Below are 19395 nucleotides of genomic sequence, written 5' to 3' on the forward strand. Positions count from 1 at the left end.
ATACGAATAGGTCAAAGAAACCTTACGCCAAAACAGGAGGTGGTTTAATCTTCGTTGATAAAATGTATATCCGTTCATGAGGACGATACCATCCCTTGACCAACGTTAGTAATTAATAACCGGAGTGAAAATATTTCGTAGTTGGAGTAAAAGTAGTAGGTTACACAATTTGCATGTTTATTTTACAAAGATTAAACTTTATAGAAAATTGCATTTAACTACGGTCAAAAACTAACTAAGAAGTAAGAAGTCAACAGAATAGGATCTTTCGAGAAACTCGAGGCAAACTTCATTTGTATGATTCGACTCACTCAACTACATTGTGCATCTCCATCTTTCTGAAGTAAATTTATAAAACCATATAAAACAATTGTAGGCTTGTAGCTTATTTCTCTCTAATCATGCATGGTCCATAATCCATATAATTAACAATGTATGCATCATATGCATGCTGTTGGAGAGATAAACTACAAGGAAAGGAAATTTAATAAACTACAAATATATGCATGTGTTTTCTTGTTCACTACCTATCAAGTATATATATTTCGAATATTCATGTTTTTTTTTCTGGTCCAATGCGCCTTACATATTAATTATCCTTGCTGTATATATTTATATGCTCTTATGCAAAAGTTAGCATTATTACTTCACTGCAGAACCAAAGAGCAAAAAGTATATGATCGTGAGAAAATTAAGATAAACCTCTTCTACTAAGTCCGATAGAGAGACGCCAATTATCAAGGAGGTTATCCGGCACAAGTCCGGCAAGAAACCACTGAAGGGAATGAGCCCAAAACGGCGAGCAACGTGATCCGATTCCGATCTGCTCCACCGCCGCTTTTGCGTAGACTTCCGGCGACGGTACAAACAAGCTTGGTTTATCTATAGCTGCAACCTTTGAAACCATCCTCGTTGCCACATACAACGGCACCTGCCAATTTGGTTGACACACGAACGTGTATATTTTTATCTTTTTTGCTATCATAACACACGAACGTGTATATATATAACGTTATATATTTTCTTTTACGCATTACATGGTAATTAGTCCGAAAATATGATATACAGTAATACACACATAATATTTAATTTTTGGATAGTCTTTCAAGAAATAAAGAAGTACGTATACGTACCTGGCATTGGACATCAATACCAAACTGCTTATATTCCACATGTAGAGATCTTGAGAATGCATCAACATAACTGCATACACGTTGAGGCATGTGTTCATAGAGTTACATATGTAATACTATAATGATAGAGTCTACTTAGATGAATAATTTAGGCTAGTAAAAATTTAGCAGTAATACTATTTATTGCTTTCAACATAAAAACGCAATAGTTGTATTTTCTTTTACAAATACAGTAAAACCTCTATGAATTAATAATGTTGGAACCAAGACATTTTATTAATTTATAGTGATATTAATTTATCTATAAATTAATAATTATTATTTTATAATATAAATTAATAATTATTAATTTATAGATATATTTTAATAGTTTAAATTTTAAAAATTATGAATTGAGACAATTTTAGTAAAATAAGATTAGACTTTCGGTTTTTGTAAAATTTATGGTATTGGAATTAAATTTTAATATATAAAAAACATTATTAACAATAAATTGTAAATACAATAGACAAATTCACTTATACACATGACATACATAAATTCAAATTTATGAATAATAATATCAATTGTTGTATTTTAATAGTCAATTAAACTATCAAAATGTAAATGATGGATATCTAGAAATTGAAAACTTAAAAAAATTAGCTATTTTTATAACATGTTACAGAATATTTTATATCATCATAGTTTGAAAATACAACATAACAATTGTTTTATAGATATGAGTTTTAGGAAAAACATACAATATTATATCATATATATATATTTACATAATTATTAATTTATGATATTATTGGAACCATATTTTACATGGAGATTTCAAAAAAAATTATTATCTTATTATCTTATTGAATTTTGTTATTTTTTACACTGATCCAACTTGGGACTAACAAATTTTATTAATTTATAGTGTTTATTAATTTATAGAGTATTAATTTATAGAGGTTTTAGTGTAACAACACGCTAGACTCTAACTCTAAGGTTCTCTCGTGTGGTTTATATATACTTCAATATTAGTTTACTTTGAAGTATATATCCACCTAACTGAAGTAATAAATAAGAAAGTCACGTACGTGTCTTCATCGGGGGAGATATATGCATCACGTGAACTGGAATAAATTAGACGTTCTTTTGGATAGTCAAGCTACAAAAAGTTGCGTATTTATTATACAACAACTACCAAGAAAAAGAAAGATCGGAAGGGAAACCTTAATCTAACAATACTTTGCAACTCACCACTATTCACTTTTGTAGCAGACCTTTATTAATTTCAGAATTCAAACTAGAAAGAATTACACTTGTGTAAATTTAGCTGAAGTTCAAAACAAAAGTGTTTATAGTGTACTTATTCCTTTGTCAATTAAGTTAGATGTTTTCTGAATTTTAACTTTATGATCATATACAAAAAAACTTAAATTAAATAACTTAGTTATGTCCCTATTAACTTAGTAACAAACTTTGTGATATTTTATTTACTAATGTCCCCATTAACATTTTTCTTACGATCTTAAAAAAGCAGTCACGGTCCTGTTGGTTAGTAGTACGTATTTATGTATAAACTGTGCAGTTGAACAGAAAAAGAAAGAAGTAAATGAAAAGTGAAAGTGGTTAGTCGTCCTTACGCTTTGGTGGCGGCGTAGATGGCGTAGAGAGGATGAGAAGGGACAACAACGGCGGCACCCGAGCTAATATTGACGATGGCTCCTCGGCGGCGGTGAAGCATTGGTCCAATGAGAAATCGTGTGACCCATGTGGTTGCTTCAAGATTAACCCTCAGAATTTTGGTCCACGTGAGTTGGTCAACCTCGTGGAAGAACATAGCTGATGGGTAGGTTATCCCAACGTTGTTTATCAGAATACCAACTTCAACGCCTTTGATCCCTTCCTCGATTACTCCATAATCTCCTCCTGCACAATAATTAACAAAAAGAAAAACACTTCTTAAAAACTTCCAATGTAATAAAATCCCTTAAAATAGAAAAGAAAAACTTTCATAATTGTAAGAAAACTTCTCTTATTGATGAGAAATATTAGCAAAGTTAATTTGAAAATATTGAGTTCTTCAGTTTAATCTTGTAATTAAACTGCATGAAATATAATAAGTGTACTTGTGTACTATTATTTGCAGATCTCTAATAACACAATATATATAATAAGTGTAACTGTGTACTGTTTGGAATTTACTCTTATTGAGTAAATGGTATATTTACCCTGGTTGTTGAAACGAGAATTATTATTCTTAATTACTATCATCATGTACTAGTATTTATATTATAATTAGGACCCGTGCTAGAGCACGGGTTAAAATTTCTTTTATTTATATTGTAGTTTTTCTATAAAATATAATTTATGTATTATTTTAAAAAGTTGTTATGAATAAAAGTTAGGATCCGCGTTGAAATTTAAGACCCATATTAAAAGTGATTGCTTTTAAAATTTGTTGTGAATAATATTAATTTTTAAGATTTTGTTGCCTATATATGGTTAATTAAATATTATGTGGAGATTTTATTTTATTTTTTTGGAATATTATTTTCTAAGAAAATATGAAATCGAGATTTAACTAATGGTTACAACCCATGTAACCTATAATTTATCAAATAAATAATCTTATAACTCATATTATATAGTCTACCGAAAAAGTTGTGTACTTCCGTTTTATTATATAGGAGATCGTACACACACAGTAAAAGTATAAAACTATATAGATATATATAGACTAGTTCAATTTCAATATAGGATTGACCAAAACTAAGAAGTGCATTAACTATTAGGGATTACCAGATGAGAAGTCAAATGGAATGATCTTGATCTTGATGTGGGGAAACTCTTGTCGGAGATCATCAGAGACAGATTCAAGCTTCGAAGGGTTTCTACTGACTAGGATGAGGTTAAGGCCGTGTTTGGCCAGCTCGTGAGCAAAGGCGCGTCCGATCCCTTCGGTGGCTCCAGTAACCATAGCCCACGAACCGTAACTCTTGAGCCGCTTCGGGTTTGTGAGGAGATATCTTGTGATGAACCATTTCAGGAGAGGAAAGAATAGTCTAAGGAGAGACAGAAAGCCTATGAAGCATACAACATGGAGGTGCCATGGCTGACTCTCATAGATGCATGCTCTCTGCATGTTCTTCTTTCTCTTTCTTTCCTTTTTTTCCTTCTGGTTGTTTGCTTATTATTTGTCATGTGATTTTGGCTTGGAGCTAACTAACTCTTTATGTAGGAAACTTAGAGTTGAGAGAGAGAGAGAGAGATATTTATTTTGTTTACTATATTTCATTGTTGAATCTTAATTACTTTACACATAGTGAGTAAATCTACAATAACTTCTAGCTTACAAGTTACAAAGAAAGGCCAAATCAATATGAAACACAGAAAGGATGAATATTTATACTCTAGGGAGATGGGTAGGTTGGGTGAGGTCTCATCCGTGACACAAAACCATCTACACGCTTACGGTATACCATTATAAATTTTGATGTTTTGTAATCTTTTGTATTAACACGTTGTTTGGTATTGTTAGCTATTAATAATCATCTATCTTTGTTTTAGTGTCTCATATTTCAATCTTAATTTTTGTTTCCTTATGTTTTGCTTACCTTTTCCTTATTGTTTTCTCTAATTTTGTTAACTTGTTTATTTTTGTTTAAATAACTATTATGTTTTTATTACAGCTGTAATCAAAGTAACTTATATTTAAATTAATTAATATCTTAAAAATATAACAAAATTATTTGAAGTTTGTATAACTAATATCATTGGATTTTTGAATGGTAACAATTTTTAATTTGCTATGGATCGGTCATATTTCTGAGGTTGAGATACTTCTCACTAAAAAACGTCGCATTCAATTTGTAACGTTTATGGTGATATCAGATAAATAAACACGCTGTCTAATCTTGTGTACCAGGATGCAGTGCCGGCTTAACTAGGTGGGCGGGCAGTGCGACTGTCTCGGGTACATAAATTAACGGGGTATATACGTATAAGAAAAGGGGCACAAAAAAAAATTTACAAGTTAAAAAGGCACCAAAAAAAAAACTTTGTAAGCTAAGTGGGCACAAAAAAAATTTGTAAGCTAGAAAGGGGCACAAAAAAAAAATTATATGCACTAAAGAGACCCAAAAAAAATTAATAAGTTTTTCGATAGGTTAAGGGACATTTTTTTTTTAGTTTGCCCAGAGGCCCAGTGGCGGACCCAGAAAATAAATTTAGGGAGGTCAATTATAGAATAAAAAAATATTTGTGTCATAATGGTGATTTGAACCCGGTTTTGGGGAGGTCAACACTATAGAATTTACCATCTGTGCTACTGAAACTTTATAAAATTACATGTAAAAACAATTATTTATTTAGTTTACCCATGTCAGATGACCTACCTCTTTCATACATAGGTCCGCCCCTGCAGAGGCCTATAATATGATTAAGCCCGTAAGCCGGCACTGCCAGGATGGATGGATATGTTATATTCTGCTATCAAAGAGAATTTTTAGAACTAGTATATAGACGTACGTTAAGAAGATGGTGGTTGTCGTCCTCTCTCGGTTGCAGAGTCGACAACAAAAAAGCGTGCCCACAAGTTTCTCTCCAATAGATCAATCTTAATTTTACTATGCACAAAATGAGTTGAGATGAAAATCATTTTTTTTTTGCAAAAAAGGACAGTCATTATACATTTAGGATAAGTGACATTTCATTCAGAAGGAAATATAATTTACTTAATAAAAAAAATCAGTGTCAAAATGCAAACACAACAGGAAAGAATATGATTCTTTATAGGGAAATTGGTAGGTTGGGGTTGGGACAAATTACCAGAAAAGGAAAATGCAATCAATTGGGTAGACAGTCTTTTTGGTGTCAAATTTAATGACTTAGTTTTCATGGTAGATTTTCGACATTACTCACGTTATTATATTGTTCAGCTAAATCAGCTGAGCTCAATTTCAAAAAAATCTTTGAGGTCAATTTAATTCGATGCTAGTTTTGTGCCATCGTAGATGCTAAAGACTATTCCCTCGTTGCCTCTATATATAGTTTAAAGACAAAGCTTTTCTGGTTAGAGCAAGTTAATTTATATTTCTTGCCTTTGGTTGTATACGTCAATTCCAAAGCTCAATTCTTGGGAATAGAAAATATAGTTAATGAAGTGGTAGGTACGAAGCAGTCGAAGTACAAAAAAGGCTAGCTATTAAAGAGTCGAAATGTTTTGTTTCATTAGATGAGGATCATACTCTCTCATTAGAGAGCTATTCAAAATACTACTGTACTACCTTTTTACAGTCATTCAGAACTTTAAAAAGTCGTTTCCGACACAAAACTTGTTAAGTCATGGAACAGATGTTTCACTTTTTCTGAAAAACTTGGGAGAAACAAACAAACCCAACTGTAAGTAATAACGTACTGCTCCATTTCGGAGTCCTAATAGAACATTTCTAGGACTAAGAAACTGAACAACTAAGATGCAAAAAGCTCGCAGATAATCGAGACATTATTCAGGTTATATATACAAGACCGACACCTATCATTCTCTGCTTATGGGTCGACAAAGAATGGGAAGAATAGAGAAGAGAGACTTGAGTAATTTGTGTGTTTCTTTTGTGTGTAGTTTCATGTGAGAGACCTAAGTGTCACCTGTCTTGTTACAAGATGGAGGCTAGGAGCCACAGATGCAATAAGAGACTGTACACCATAACGCCAAGCCTTGCTTGAGGACGGCTCATTAATACTCTTCCACCTGAGACCCTGCATTGCAGAAATCAAACCCCGCGCTCAAATTAGATAAAACGATTCTGGGAGCACTTTCAGATCAATTTTTTTTTATATTGGTGAGTGTTTTACCAGATTCCATCAACCCGATCTGCTATCATTTTTCCTTGTGCTGGAATAAGACCAGACATATTGAGAGATTTGAAGACATGGCCTGCAAGGAATATATATATATATGTGTTTAAATATGAGTCAACTGAGAGGCTCATATCATACTTTAAGCAATAACCGAGATAGATATGTAGACGCCTGTGTTCTGACCTTTATCTTCATCTGTTTCGTTGTGGTTCATCAGATGCTCGGACTCTGAATCTATGTTGATAGAAAGATGATCTGTCGACCCCTTCCTCACTGTTCTCACTTGCGCTGCTGTAGGCACGGGTGATATTGATTTTTTCCCCAAGGCTCCCTGAGCAATAAATGGGTTCAGTCAATTAAAACATAGCAAGAGATCAATGCTAAATTTTATAGTTTAAGATCATAACTTAGCTGCAGATAGACTGAACAAGACAAGGGTCAAGGAATAAGCTGAAATAGCACAAGATAAAATATTACCTTGTCCTCAATCTCGGATATCTCTGAGGTAGAAGGTGCTTCGAAGATGCTTCTTTCGTGTACAATATCAGGCTGAATCGCTTTGCTTTGAAGTTTATCTTCAAATTCTTTGACTTTCAATGATAATTTATCGACAAGTTTTTCACTACTGGCCAACTTTAAACCAAGTTCTTGGGCCCTTGATTTTGAACTCTCTGATTCTAGGAGAAGGGAAGTTATCTTTCTCTCTAGTGCTTGTACGAGTGTCCATGACTCAGACAAGTTTGGGTCTACAAAAGGATCATTGCCCGCCAATATACCCAGCAGTTTTTCCAAACCAGATATTAGCTTGGACAGTTCAGTCTTTGCCTTCGCTAACTCTAGCTCGGTCGTACTATCTGCTTCAGCCGCCTCCTTCAGACCTTGAATTTCAAGATCCTTTTCTGCCAAGGTGGAATTGAGCTCTTTTTGTTCATATGATAAGACGTCTATCTGATGCTGCATCTCAGTAACGCTATCAACAATCGCAAATAACTTCTTTACATCATATGGACTCCGTGGATCTAACTCATTGACTGGATCTACTGAAGGCACCTCAATACCATTTACTTTTTCAAAAAGGGCACGCATATCAGATGCTGGAATTAGAGTTTCCTTTGCTTCTGCAACTCGAAGCAACAGCACATGGCATTTCAGTAGAGTGGTAAGCATGCTAAGAAGATTTAAAGAAATGAGAGACAACAAAAGAAAATATTACCTTGCTCTTGACCCAATAATTTATCATGTAATGTAGACAGTTCCACTTCTTTTTCATGCCATATCTCTTCCTTTGCTCTGAGATTTTCCAACTGAAGTTTAAGATCTTGGCAAAGCTCTTCCATAGATTCCACCTTGGCCTCAGAACTTAAAACCTTAGTTTGGTTTAAATCTCTTTCTAACACAACCTTTTCTAAAGCGACAGATGCTTCTTTTAGTCTGTTCTCCATATCTCGGATTACAACGGCAGCTGCTTTATTTGTTGTCTCAAAGAGTTTAAGAGTAGTACATGCCTTCCCTGCGGCAGAAGATAATTCTTTTACTCTCTGGGCGCATTCACTTACATGAAGCTCCTGTAGGTGTTCAGTTGATTCAATCACACCACCGTTCTCATTTTCTTGGAACTGAACCAAATCTAAGAGGTCATTTTTCACTTCCAACTGCAGTTCTCGGGCAGCCGCACCACATGCTGACATCAAAGATGACAAATCTTTTTGTAATGCAGATATAGTGGTCTCCTGTTCGCGGACAATATCTTCCACACTCTTCACCTGTTCTTTCAGGGACTCATTATGACCCAATACATTTATCACATCAGCCCTAGCTGCTGTTATGTTTTGCATCAACACTGCAACAAGCGTATCAATGGAAGTTGAGAAACCCTCAAAGTTAGTCTCGAGGATTTTGTTTCTACGCCTGACCCCCTCTGCCATCTTCCTAAGAGATGAAGAAATTTCATCTTCAGCGGCTGCATTTCCTTCACTATTCTCAAGCTCTGTATTCACTGATTCATCAATGCCATTCAATAATGATGCTACCACAGTTGAATCGTCCTGAAAATATAAACAGCATTATCAAGAGAGCAGCCTAACAAAAAATTAGCCAAGAGAAAATTCAGTCTGACCTATCTATATTGCAAAATGCGCACATGCACCATAGATATATTTTTATTGACAAATGTTTCACAGAATAATAATTCATCATGATATATCTCCATTAATCAACTTCTAGCCAGAACAGATTCTAACGAATGTGTGCATCATCGGGAAATAACAAATTGGAGATCCGTAGGTAAGACATCTTTGGAACAATCAACTACGTAAAAATAGGAGTGATGAAGGGTAACTGTAAATTTTGATATGAAAAAATTTAACACATAGAAGAAAGAAAATCTGGTAATGTTAGAGACTACGGTTACCTCAGCGTTGTCCATTTCCCCTGCCAATAAACCCTTGATATCTCTAGCAATGACATCCACATCTCTAAGGCTCTTGAATTTCATTTCAAGGAATTCATTCACCCTGGAAATTAGACCTCCATCCTTCAGGAGCATCTGGAGATTATCAAGATGAGAAATAATCTCCAAAGATTTTATCTGTGAGTTTCCACTTGATCCAGCTAACTCTTCCATGCATACATTAAGTTTACTACTAAGAGTTGATATCTCGACTTCAGCTTTCACCATTTCTCCTTGTAAAGCAGAAAGACTATTCTCTGCCTTCATTAGTGCGTCCTCAAGGGATCCTATTTTCAAAGAAGCATCAGCCATCTTGCTACGCTCAAACTCTGCCTCACTTTTAAGCTGCTCTAACTCATTCTTCAAATTTGTAGTCAGAACTTTTTCATCTTCGATTTGCTTGGACAGCGAATCCATGTTGCTTTCTGTCTGAGCAAGTGTTTCTTTAAGTGAATTTATGGTGCTATGTGCTTCTGTTAATTTGTTATTCTGAACCGAAACTTCTTTTTGCATCATCTCTAGCTCCATTTCTGCAGTAGCAGTTCTGCTTTGAGCCTCTTCCTTTTCACTAATAATATCAGATATATTTTTTTCAGCCTGCATGAGTGCAGCTTCAAGTGTGCTTTTGGTTGCAAAAGCTTCATCCAGTTCGCTAGCTAATGAGGAGGCATATGCAACTGCTTTTTGCAGCTCAAGTTCAATATTTTCCTTGGCAGCTTGGACTTCTCTATTCTCCTCATCAAGCTGATTGATGTTACCCTCTGCAGTAGACAAGGCATCCTCAACCAACTTCAGGGATGTTTGGGTTTCTGCTAATTTACTGGCTAACGCATCGGCTTCTGCCTTTACTTTTTCTAGCTCTTCTTGTTCCTCTACTCTGGCCAATTGCACTTCTTTGAAGTAGCCAGCAAGTTGGGCAATCTTTTCTGACGGATCCTCAGATACTAAATCAACAGGGAGAGCTATAATATCAACTGATTTCATCACTTTCTGCAACAATGCGTCATTTAGAGATAATGATTGCTTGTGTTGATCTCTTTCGTCTTTAATAGCAACAAGCTCAGTCTCTAGCTCTTTTGTGCGCTCTAAGTCTCTCGATAACACATCTATCTGATTCTTGTAGCCATCAACTGTACCACCTAGCTGCTGCAACTCGAGCATCAGCTTCTCGATTTCAGATTTTTTCTCATCCAACTGAGTTTTAAACTTTTCCCTATCTTGGACTAGTCCCTTGCCTTTCTTGATAGCCATAGTAAGTTTGTCTCTGAGTAAAGCAGATTTCTCCTCTGATCGCTCAAGATCGTTCTCCAAAGCAATTTTTTCTTCTTTCACAAAAGCAAGTTCTTGAGATGCGATTTTTAGCTCATTTGAGATATTGCTTACCTGCAAACTAACCTGCACTTCCTCTCCTAGCATTTCCTTACAAAGTGACAACTCTTGATCTCTCACATAAAGGAGACTTTGAAAGCTTTCAAATATTTCTTCGTTGCCATAAGAACTGTCACTAGAATCCCTGATTTGCCTTTCTATCTTTTCGAAGGATCTATCAACAAGTAAATTGATAGCTGAAGAAGGATGATCTTCGGCTCCTTCTGTCATCAAGCCAGAGATTTCCACAAGTCTCCTCACAGTTTCATCTCTCTCCAAAGAAACTCGCTCTGCAGTTTCCTCCATTTTTTTCAAACTGAAAGTTAAATCATCCAGCTCTTTTCTGATGTTATCTTTCTCCTCCATTTGTGCTGAAAGAGACGTGCTTACACTTTCGATCTGGTTTTGCAAGGCACTAACTTCATCTTTTCCCTGGAGAAAAGATTCTCTAAGCCAAGCTAGGCGACTTTCTAAGCTGGATTGAGAAATCTCCTCTGGTAAGTCAATGGAGGAGATCAAATCTTTTAGTCTGTTGTATTCCTGGGAAACATTTATGAGCTCTTTCCTCTCTTCAGCAAGTGACCTAACTTTTTCAATGATATCAGAAGACTGACCTGCTTCAGGTGTGTCTATGTTTGACAGGATAGTTTCAATATTTTCAATGATTGAGTTCCTCACCGATATCGTTTCCTGATATGATGCAACCATAGCATCGGATTTTGCTAACTCGCCTTTTTCGAGTTCAGATTGATCCAATGCTGTTGACATCTCTTGTAGTTTAATCAAACACTCTTCGAGTTCTTTTGTTTTCTCAGCCAGAGACTGTTCCAACTCTTTCTTGGATACCTCATATGCTTCCAGGGATACGGACTTATCATTCAATTCAGCATAGCATTTCTCAAGTTCATCAGTCTTTTCGGCTAACGATTGTTCCAGCTGCCCCTTGACTGATTCAGAAGCTTCAAGGGCAATCTCCTTCTCTTGTAATTCAGTCAACCTATTCGCAAGCTCTGTGGTTTTTTCAGACAGTTGATGTTTCAGAGCATCCCGGTTCTGAACTAACGCTTTCCCCTTTGTTACAGCCATGCTGAGCTTTTCTTTTGTGTTAGAACACTTTGTCTTTTCTTGGTCAAGCTCTGCCTTAATATTCCCAAAGTCTGTTCTCATTGACTCGATCATTTCTTTATCCGTGTTCACTTGTTCAACAAATTTCCTATTCTCATCTTCGAGATGAGCAAGTCTCTCAAAGAGTGATGCTTCCTTCTGTTTGAGCTCAAGTAACTCAGAACAAGCAGCACCAAGAGCTGAACCAAAATCCTCTTGGAAAGTAAGATCCAAGGCATCACTAGACAAACACTTCCTTAACTGATCAGCACCGTAGTAAAATTCAGTATACTTGGCACCTAAAAAGGAAACACGGTTCTCCAGATGAGCAAGCTTTTCAGAGATAGAAGAACCATACTGCAGCTCCTCCTGCCCAAATACATTACTCAGAGAAATCATGATCCTATCAGTAGCAGCCTCAAGTTGCTCATCGTTCTGTGCCTGATGATGACTCAGCTCAGAAACTGAATTCGACGAAGAAAGCTCGGAAATCTTAGTTGTGAGATCAGTAATCTCAGCGTCCTTCCCGGTGATAACCTCGTGAAGCCCCCTGAGTGCATCCTCATGCTGAATACGCTCTTCCTTGGCAGTTTTTAGAAACTTTGAGAAACGGCTGACAATATCCACACTAGTGTTCCCATCTTCACTTTTCAAATCATTCTCACCAGTCAAAAGCTTAAACTGCTCCTGAAGCCCTGCAAGTTCCTTCTCCCAATCTCCACCTTCCTTCTCATTCTGTATGTAGAAGAAAACAAACAATGAAACAAACAGAAACAAATGGGGGAAATCAAAACTTAGAAAAGTTATCATAAAAAAAAAAAATCACAAACATTGAATTGATTTCGAAGCTCTCCGTTATTATCATCGTCGTCATCATCAGTCGTGGGAGCTTCTTTGCTGCTAGGTGTATCAAAATTCAACTCTTCAGGAGCATCAACAAACATATCTTCCTTACTGTCAACGAAACTTGTTCCCTGTATATACTACCCCAATTTCAGCATCCAACAACATAAACATCGAGCATGGTTAAACAAAATTAGAAAATGTCTCACCTGGTCAGGATCAAGGTCTTGTTGCCCATTAGACTCGTCATCAATCTTAACCTCATCAGCTATAGAATCAACAGAATCCTGGGGGAGATCATTATTCTCGTGCATTATCTAAAATACGATCCCCAAAACAGATCTACCACAAATTTCCGGAGACCGGAGAAGGCTTAAAGGAGAGAGAGATTAGCAATATCTTCGTAATCAAATACGGGAGAGAGAGAGAGAGAGAGAGAGAGAGTCGAAGGGGAAGTGTGTGAAACGGCTAGAGTCTAAGAGATCCGTGAGTAATAAATTAGCGAGGGAGGACAAGGAAGAGGCTACAGGTGAGAAAGAAGAAGAAACGTTGCAGCAGCACGACCGACGCGGTGCGTTTTGTTTTTCTCCTCTCTCAAACTTTTTTTTTTTTTTTTTGTGTGTGTGTGAGTATGATTGTGTCGTGACATTGAAGTGGGTGATGTGTTTCATCCAATGAGAAACGTTTGCTTCCGTCCACGTGACTTTTATTTTGGTAATGTAATAATTTAAGAAAGATCACAACCATTTTTTTTTAGTCAAAAAAGTATATTGAATGTAAGACAAATTTAGAATATAAATCACAGATTCTAATAAAAAAATCTTCCAAAACAACACTAAAAAAAAATTATTCAAAAAGATACTGTATATATTACTTCAAAGATTTTTTTAATCAATTGTACATTGAACATAATAATAAGTAAATTAAAGCTAAATTACTCTTAAATAAATACATAGTACAATGAAAAATGAATTGGTGATTGGGATTTCCCAATTTCCTATGACTTGCTTAGTTCAGACTTCAGCACACATGTATGTAACACTTGGAATTACAATGTGTCGCGCAATGGCATCATTTGTACATCATGATGATGATATTCATAAGATCTTTTACAACTGTTGATTCCTTAAAGTCTTGCATGCACTTCTATCACAATTTTTGGACCACTTGCACATTTTCTATGGATATATATATATTAATACAACCCCATATTTTCTAATCGATTTGTTTATAAACATAAATAAACATGTATTTGTTTAATCTTGAACCTCTTTAGTTGAAAACTATGGGTGCAAATGGTTGTATAAGATTGAATGGTTAGAAAATTTTGAGTTGAAAAAAAAAAAGTTGAACAGCATTCAACTTTTCATCTGCAAAATAGTGGATGAATGGATTGAACATTTTTCCTTTGTAATTTGTTCAGTTTTCCAACTTTTTGAGTTGAAGGGGTTAAATACGTTTGTTCAACTCTTTCAACTTATACATCTCAAATGGTAAAAAGTGAGTTGAATATTTGTTCAACTCTTTCAACTTATTAATTTAGTGCAACCATTTGCACCCTATTTGCACCCTATAGATTGCTCGGTGAAAGAAAAAATAGCTACCAAACTAAAACCACATCCATATCGGTTTAAGTTAATCCCTTAAGTAACATCATCACCTACTAATTAACATCAACCAAGCGATTAGAGAGGAGTCTCTTAGAACTTGCCATCCCAAACAAACCAGACTTTTTTTTAAAAGCACTAATTTACAAGATAGACACTAGTCTTCCAGCTCGATCTCCATGTACTTTCCAGAAAACATTGATGGCCTTATCAACCGTTCCAGCATCATCAATAGCAATAGCTCCAACGATTGCCCTAAAGCCACCACAAAGAATAGCCGGGTTCGATGCATCTGTCTTCGGGGAAACCCTGATTATCTTCCCCAAACCCAACCGGCCTCCGTCAAGAGCACATGAGGACTCCACATTTGAAACCTGTGCTATCAAACGGTTCAGAGCTTTCGAGGAGGCATCGATATCTTCAGTGAGATAGTGAAGAGAGACAGAAGTTTCAATGATATGGGTTCCAAAGATACTCAAGGCTTTGTTGTTCTCTTGAGAGAAAGAAGCATGAGTCATAGCACGGCGTAGAAGGTTGGTGTTGTTAAACTTGTAGCTACACCCAAAATAAGAAAAGGTCACAACTTTATGACTAATAGATTCATTCATGTGCCTAACCAAATCAGCTAATTCAACTTAAGAATTATCTAATCTTATACAAATGACCTTCTTACTTTCCTTAATTATGATCCTCTAGTTCACATTTAGGCACAGATCAGTAACAACAATACGAAAACATTCAACAGAGAAGAAGTGGTTTTTAGTAATAGTACCCAATTTGAGTTTGCAGCGTTGAAAGATCCGACGAGAATGATTGGATCCTGAGATTGGTTTCACTTGTTGCGCGTACCTGCTATAGAATATCCCAAGTAAAAAATAAGAAAACGATTTGGTTTCTCCGATTAAGAATACCTAGGGTTTTAGACAAGTAAAGAGATGGAGATATATACCTGAGAAAACGAGGAGGAGAAGGAGATCGAGATAACGACGAGAACAAGTAGTAGAGTGAAACGATTAGTCACCATTACCATAGTTGATGAAACCTTTGTGTTCTTCTTCTTCACTTGATTTCACCACCCTTCTGTAAAATATGCTCTCTGAGACTTGGGATTGTACCAAAAGTGAGACAGGTTTACTCACAATTTCACAATTAATTTATCTGACTGTCTCGGTTTGATTTGGTTTGGTTTGGTTCGGTTTATCTGGAATATGACGTTCCTTCTATTCTAAACAAGTTTATTCTGGAACTTGAAACATGTTTTATGATGGCAAAAGGGTAACAGATGAGGAGAGAATGAGAATCTTCTTATTATTATCATATATCATAAATCTAAAAATGAAGGAACACAATTGGATCACCAGATTCTTTATGTACACTTAATTTTAAAAGGTCTGGGGATCTCTCTCTGTCTCTCACTCTCCCTTCTGTACACCCGTGTTTGTGTTTCAGGGTGAAATCATCATATCAAGTACTCGTTGTACACTAAGAAAGCTGCTTCAGGATAATCCTTTGGGAGGCTATTTATATGGAGGTAAAACCGAAGGAGATCCTCTTTAGTGACCGTCTCTGGATCCACAACATCTTCATCGCATGTCAGCACCCACAGGTCCTCTGAGTTCACTCTCTTGATGCTTCCCCGACAAAAGGGACATGACTCCGACTTTGTGTTCCAGTTACGGTAACATTTGATGCACATGGCATGGCAACAGTTTGGCAGCACCATCTTCGTGCATGGCTCTAAGCATATTCCGCATTCGTCTTCTCTTTCCAAGTCAATGCTATTCATGAATCTGCTGCCTTCGATGTCATACTGCTGCTTTTTGGTTATGGCTTTAGGATTCGGAAACCACATGCTTTCTTCTGGTAAGTCAGCAAAGTTGATATGAAGACGCTCAAGTGATGGTAATATAACACCTGCACTTAGGCAAAGCCATGTTATAAGATTAAGCCACTAACAATAAATAAAAAATCACATCAGATGGGCTTCTTGGTCTTACCGTAAAACTCCCTAATGGTAGCTTTCCTTCCGTACCTAGATAGATTCCACCGCCCATCAGGCCGTACCTGTACAAGACAAAGAAGACACCTATAAAACAAACAAGCCAAGAGGAAAGGGGGAAAAACTATCAGGGAATCTACTCTACACACACAAACAGAGGCAAGTCGTGTTAACAGAGGACTGTATATATATATGGTAACAACCTTATATATGAGTATGTGGAAGAAATCAAAATATCTTGGAAGCAGACATGAGAAATCCATCCATTGTAGCAGGAATATGAAGAATGGAGCCAAATTGCTACACACCAATTTCATCTGTAGACGCACACCGCTCTTTCCCATTGGAATCTCAGCCGCCCTGAATCAGTTTTGAGACAAATCAGTTACTTCACTAATCCTTTTTAATCACATAGAGTCATTCATAGACCCATTTCTTCAAACAACATAAAGCATCAAGACAACACCACACAAATACCAACTTTGAGACTAATCAGTGCCTATCCTTTTAATCATATAAACCATCTCTTCAGATAACATATGCCTCGAGAACACACCACACAGACACCAATTTTGAGACTAATCAGTTACTATCCTACTATTCACATAACCCAATTCTTCAAACAACATATGCATCAATATACCACACAACACAGACAGAGACCAATTCTGAGGACTAATCAGGTACTATCCTTCTAATCACATAAACCATTTCTGCAAAGTTTCGATTTATCTGTAACAATATAACTTTGTGAACTAAAAAGACTGAGAATTTACTTATGGGGGGGGATAGGATATGCATCCTAAGTGGGTTACGGCTAATTCAATTCCATAATTCCTCAAATCATGTTAAAACTAATAATCAAAACCCTAAACCCAGAAAAATCAGATAACCAACATATAAAAAAAAAAACCCAGAAAAGAAGGCAGATGATGGATGACTCACAGTCCATTGGCGTGCTCAATATCAGCCTCGAGAATCTTCAAAGAGTCTCTGTAAGAAGACTTGCTCAACTGATAATACATCTCTCTATCTCGAGATTATTACAGATGAACAAGGCAACGCACAAAACGAACAGAAAGAGAAGAAGAGGAGAGAAGAGAATCCAAAGTTTGGGTATTGAAACAGGACAAAAACCCTTAATAAAGAGAGCCCCGATGATGATGAATCAAAAACCAAACAACGAAGAAACAGACACAGAGACGTCTGCTTTTCTCCACGTCTATCTATCTCTTCGGTTTTGTTTTGCTTCCTTATAAAAATTTCACAAAAAAAGGAAAAATAAAAAAGCGACTTTTCGCTTTGAGATATTTTTTTGAGACCTCAAGAAACAAAAAAAGAGAGAAAAAGAAAAAATGAAAAAGAAAAAAAAAAATACACACAGAATCTTCTTATCTCTCTCTCTTTTTCTTCCACAACTTTTTTTAATTTGGGTGTTCTGTTTCAAAGATCATAATAATGACACCAGAAATTGAAATTTGTGGAATGGATGATGATGATGATGATGATGATGAGTGAGTTATAAAAAATGAGAAATAGGTTCTTGTCCTTATCTATAAAACATTAATGTTGGCGGGTCTACGTTACCAAATTTGATTCTTTTAATCCAACTTTCTTACTTAAGTATTTTTTTTTAAAAAAATTCGAAGTCTTCAAAATATTTGTGACCTGTCAGAGCCAGCATTATTTCCAATTACATTAATGTTCATGAGTTCATCATGAAACAACAACAATTAGGAAAGATTCTTTTTCATAATCAAAATTTCTATATTATTACTAATTTTGTATCATCTCCTTTTTCAGAATTTTAAGTAATCCCTTTAGACTAATATTTTATAGGATTTTATCAAAAAAAAAAAGTCACTTTTGGATTCATTGCTGATTTACAAAAATTTTATTCCTCCATAAAAAAAAAGTATCTACATTTTTAAAAAAAATCTTTGTTAAAAAAAAATTAGAACACAATATTATCAAACATTACAAATAAACCGTGACGGAAACTAAAACACAGTTGTTTTTTTCGTTAATATAAAACGACTTTATTTTAGATCACGAATAATAAAGGTTTAGTTTACTAATGGTACAATGATATTGTTAATCACGAGGTTGCCATACTATTATTGAGGTTGATTTTAATTTTGTTTTTTATACGATGATTTCTATTTGAAGACTCATTCACATTGGATAAATTCCTAATTTTAACATTTCAAAGGCAGAGAATATAATTTTTAAAAATCAATTGTCCCACGGACAAATTTCACGAGTCACCACAGTCAACAACGTTAACAAGCATTTAAGAACATTAATCTATTATTAACACTCCTAATTAGCAATTGTCCTTTAATTTTAACATTTTTCCAGAAGTTTGTACGTTTTCTATTGAGTATAGTGGATAACCCCATATTAATTAATCCCATTGAATAATAATCAAATATCAGATGTAATGTAATCCAATGAACGTGACGTGACGTTGATCGTGTTGAGCGCTGAGTGAGATACGTAACTCAACAAAGACCCCTAACGTTTTCGTTAAACTATAATTTTGATTTGAATCATTACGATCTTCTCTCGCGTAACTAACAAAATATTAACTCGCTCGCTCCAGCAAGAATCTTTCTCTGCTGCCTTAATATTTTTCAGAATAACATTTAATGAAATTTTAGATTTAATATTCATTGGCAACTAGGAGACGAATTCAACACCCAATATGGTGCCAACAAAATATTATTAATTATTTATGTATGGAGTTTTATACAAATAAATTAACGTTTACTATATTGATTTCTAACTATATAGATCGTTTTTATTAATAAAAGCCTTATTTGTTCACTAATAATTAATAAGATAATCGTTTCTACAATCTGGTTGTTCAAAAAAAAAAAAAATCGTTTCTACAATCTATACTAGTATTATTGTTGTTAGTTGTAATTGGTCGTAATAATCATATTCATTCAAAGTAGATGAACAGCCCACATTTATTAAGTTAAAGAATTGGAATTTGGAATAATTCATGACACTAATTTTCAATTCGAAAAATAGCAATTAACGATT

General features: G+C 35.2%; 4 protein-coding genes across 5 annotated transcripts; all 4 read right to left on the minus strand.

The window, feature by feature from the left end:
• Positions 1-511: 511 nt before the first annotated feature.
• LOC104757023 (very-long-chain 3-oxoacyl-CoA reductase-like protein At1g24470) lies at positions 512-4535 on the minus strand. Its single transcript, XM_010479713.3, has 4 exons — positions 3915-4535; positions 2756-3041; positions 1134-1203; positions 512-931 (listed from the first exon to the last, which is right to left on the minus strand). Exons 1-4 carry the CDS (start codon positions 4255-4257, stop codon positions 692-694), a joined length of 939 nt encoding a protein of 312 aa, XP_010478015.1. The 5' UTR covers positions 4258-4535; the 3' UTR covers positions 512-691.
• A 1886-nt stretch (positions 4536-6421) lies between these two features.
• Positions 6422-13407, minus strand: LOC104757024 (trans-Golgi network-localized SYP41-interacting protein 1). The gene is made up of 8 exons (XM_087495349.1): positions 12948-13407; positions 12726-12869; positions 9385-12630; positions 8188-9019; positions 7452-8092; positions 7158-7305; positions 6969-7050; positions 6422-6872 (listed from the first exon to the last, which is right to left on the minus strand). Exons 1-8 carry the CDS (start codon positions 13050-13052, stop codon positions 6770-6772), a joined length of 5301 nt encoding a protein of 1766 aa, XP_087351475.1. The 5' UTR covers positions 13053-13407; the 3' UTR covers positions 6422-6769.
• Positions 13408-14315: 908 nt separating this feature from the next.
• LOC104757025 (protein NUCLEAR FUSION DEFECTIVE 2) lies at positions 14316-15592 on the minus strand. 2 transcript variants are annotated; one of them, XM_010479717.3, is made up of 3 exons: positions 15295-15592; positions 15118-15194; positions 14316-14900 (listed from the first exon to the last, which is right to left on the minus strand). In XM_010479717.3, exons 1-3 carry the CDS (start codon positions 15373-15375, stop codon positions 14489-14491), a joined length of 570 nt encoding a protein of 189 aa, XP_010478019.1. In that variant the 5' UTR covers positions 15376-15592; the 3' UTR covers positions 14316-14488. The 2 variants fall into 2 exon arrangements, with proteins under 2 accessions (XP_010478019.1, XP_010478018.1); XM_010479716.3 differs by having other exon boundaries at positions 15118-15197; positions 15295-15505.
• A 36-nt stretch (positions 15593-15628) lies between these two features.
• On the minus strand, positions 15629-17961 carry LOC104757026 (E3 ubiquitin-protein ligase AIRP2). Its single transcript, XM_010479718.2, has 4 exons — positions 17290-17961; positions 16548-16704; positions 16343-16409; positions 15629-16259 (listed from the first exon to the last, which is right to left on the minus strand). The coding sequence occupies exons 1-4, from the start codon at positions 17367-17369 to the stop codon at positions 15805-15807; spliced, it is 759 nt and encodes a 252-aa protein (XP_010478020.1). The 5' UTR covers positions 17370-17961; the 3' UTR covers positions 15629-15804.
• Between the last annotated feature and the right edge of the window lie 1434 nt (positions 17962-19395).

This window comes from Camelina sativa, chromosome 17, assembly GCF_030686135.1.
Source record: "Camelina sativa cultivar CO46 ecotype springtype chromosome 17, ASM3068613v1".
In the NCBI taxonomy this organism is placed as follows: domain Eukaryota; kingdom Viridiplantae; phylum Streptophyta; class Magnoliopsida; order Brassicales; family Brassicaceae; genus Camelina; species Camelina sativa.

Coding starts and splice junctions, on each gene's coding strand:
- LOC104757023 (XM_010479713.3), bottom strand. CDS start 4,257: ATGCAGAGAGCATGCATCTATGAGAGTCAGCCATGGCACCTCCATGTT. Junction 1,204..2,755: donor ATCTACGCCGCCACCAAAGC/GTAAGGACGACT, acceptor ACGTGTATGCAG/TTATGTTGATGCATTCTCAA. Junction 932..1,133: donor GTATTGATGTCCAATGCCAG/GTACGTATACGT, acceptor CCAAATTGGCAG/GTGCCGTTGTATGTGGCAAC.
- LOC104757024 (XM_087495349.1), bottom strand. CDS start 13,052: ATGCACGAGAATAATGATCTCCCCCAGGATTCTGTTGATTCTATAGCT. Junction 12,631..12,725: donor AGCTTCGAAATCAATTCAAT/GTTTGTGATTTT, acceptor TTCTACATACAG/AATGAGAAGGAAGGTGGAGA. Junction 7,051..7,157: donor CGAAACAGATGAAGATAAAG/GTCAGAACACAG, acceptor TATTCCTTGCAG/GCCATGTCTTCAAATCTCTC.
- LOC104757025 (XM_010479716.3), bottom strand. CDS start 15,375: ATGGTAATGGTGACTAATCGTTTCACTCTACTACTTGTTCTCGTCGTT. Junction 15,198..15,294: donor TCTCCTCCTCGTTTTCTCAG/GTATATATCTCC, acceptor GATATTCTATAG/CAGGTACGCGCAACAAGTGA. Junction 14,901..15,117: donor ACGCTGCAAACTCAAATTGG/GTACTATTACTA, acceptor TTTTGGGTGTAG/CTACAAGTTTAACAACACCA.
- LOC104757026 (XM_010479718.2), bottom strand. CDS start 17,369: ATGTATTATCAGTTGAGCAAGTCTTCTTACAGAGACTCTTTGAAGATT. Junction 16,705..17,289: donor ATTGAGCACGCCAATGGACT/GTGAGTCATCCA, acceptor AAACTGATTCAG/GGCGGCTGAGATTCCAATGG. Junction 16,410..16,547: donor TCCACATACTCATATATAAG/GTTGTTACCATA, acceptor TGTCTTGTACAG/GTACGGCCTGATGGGCGGTG.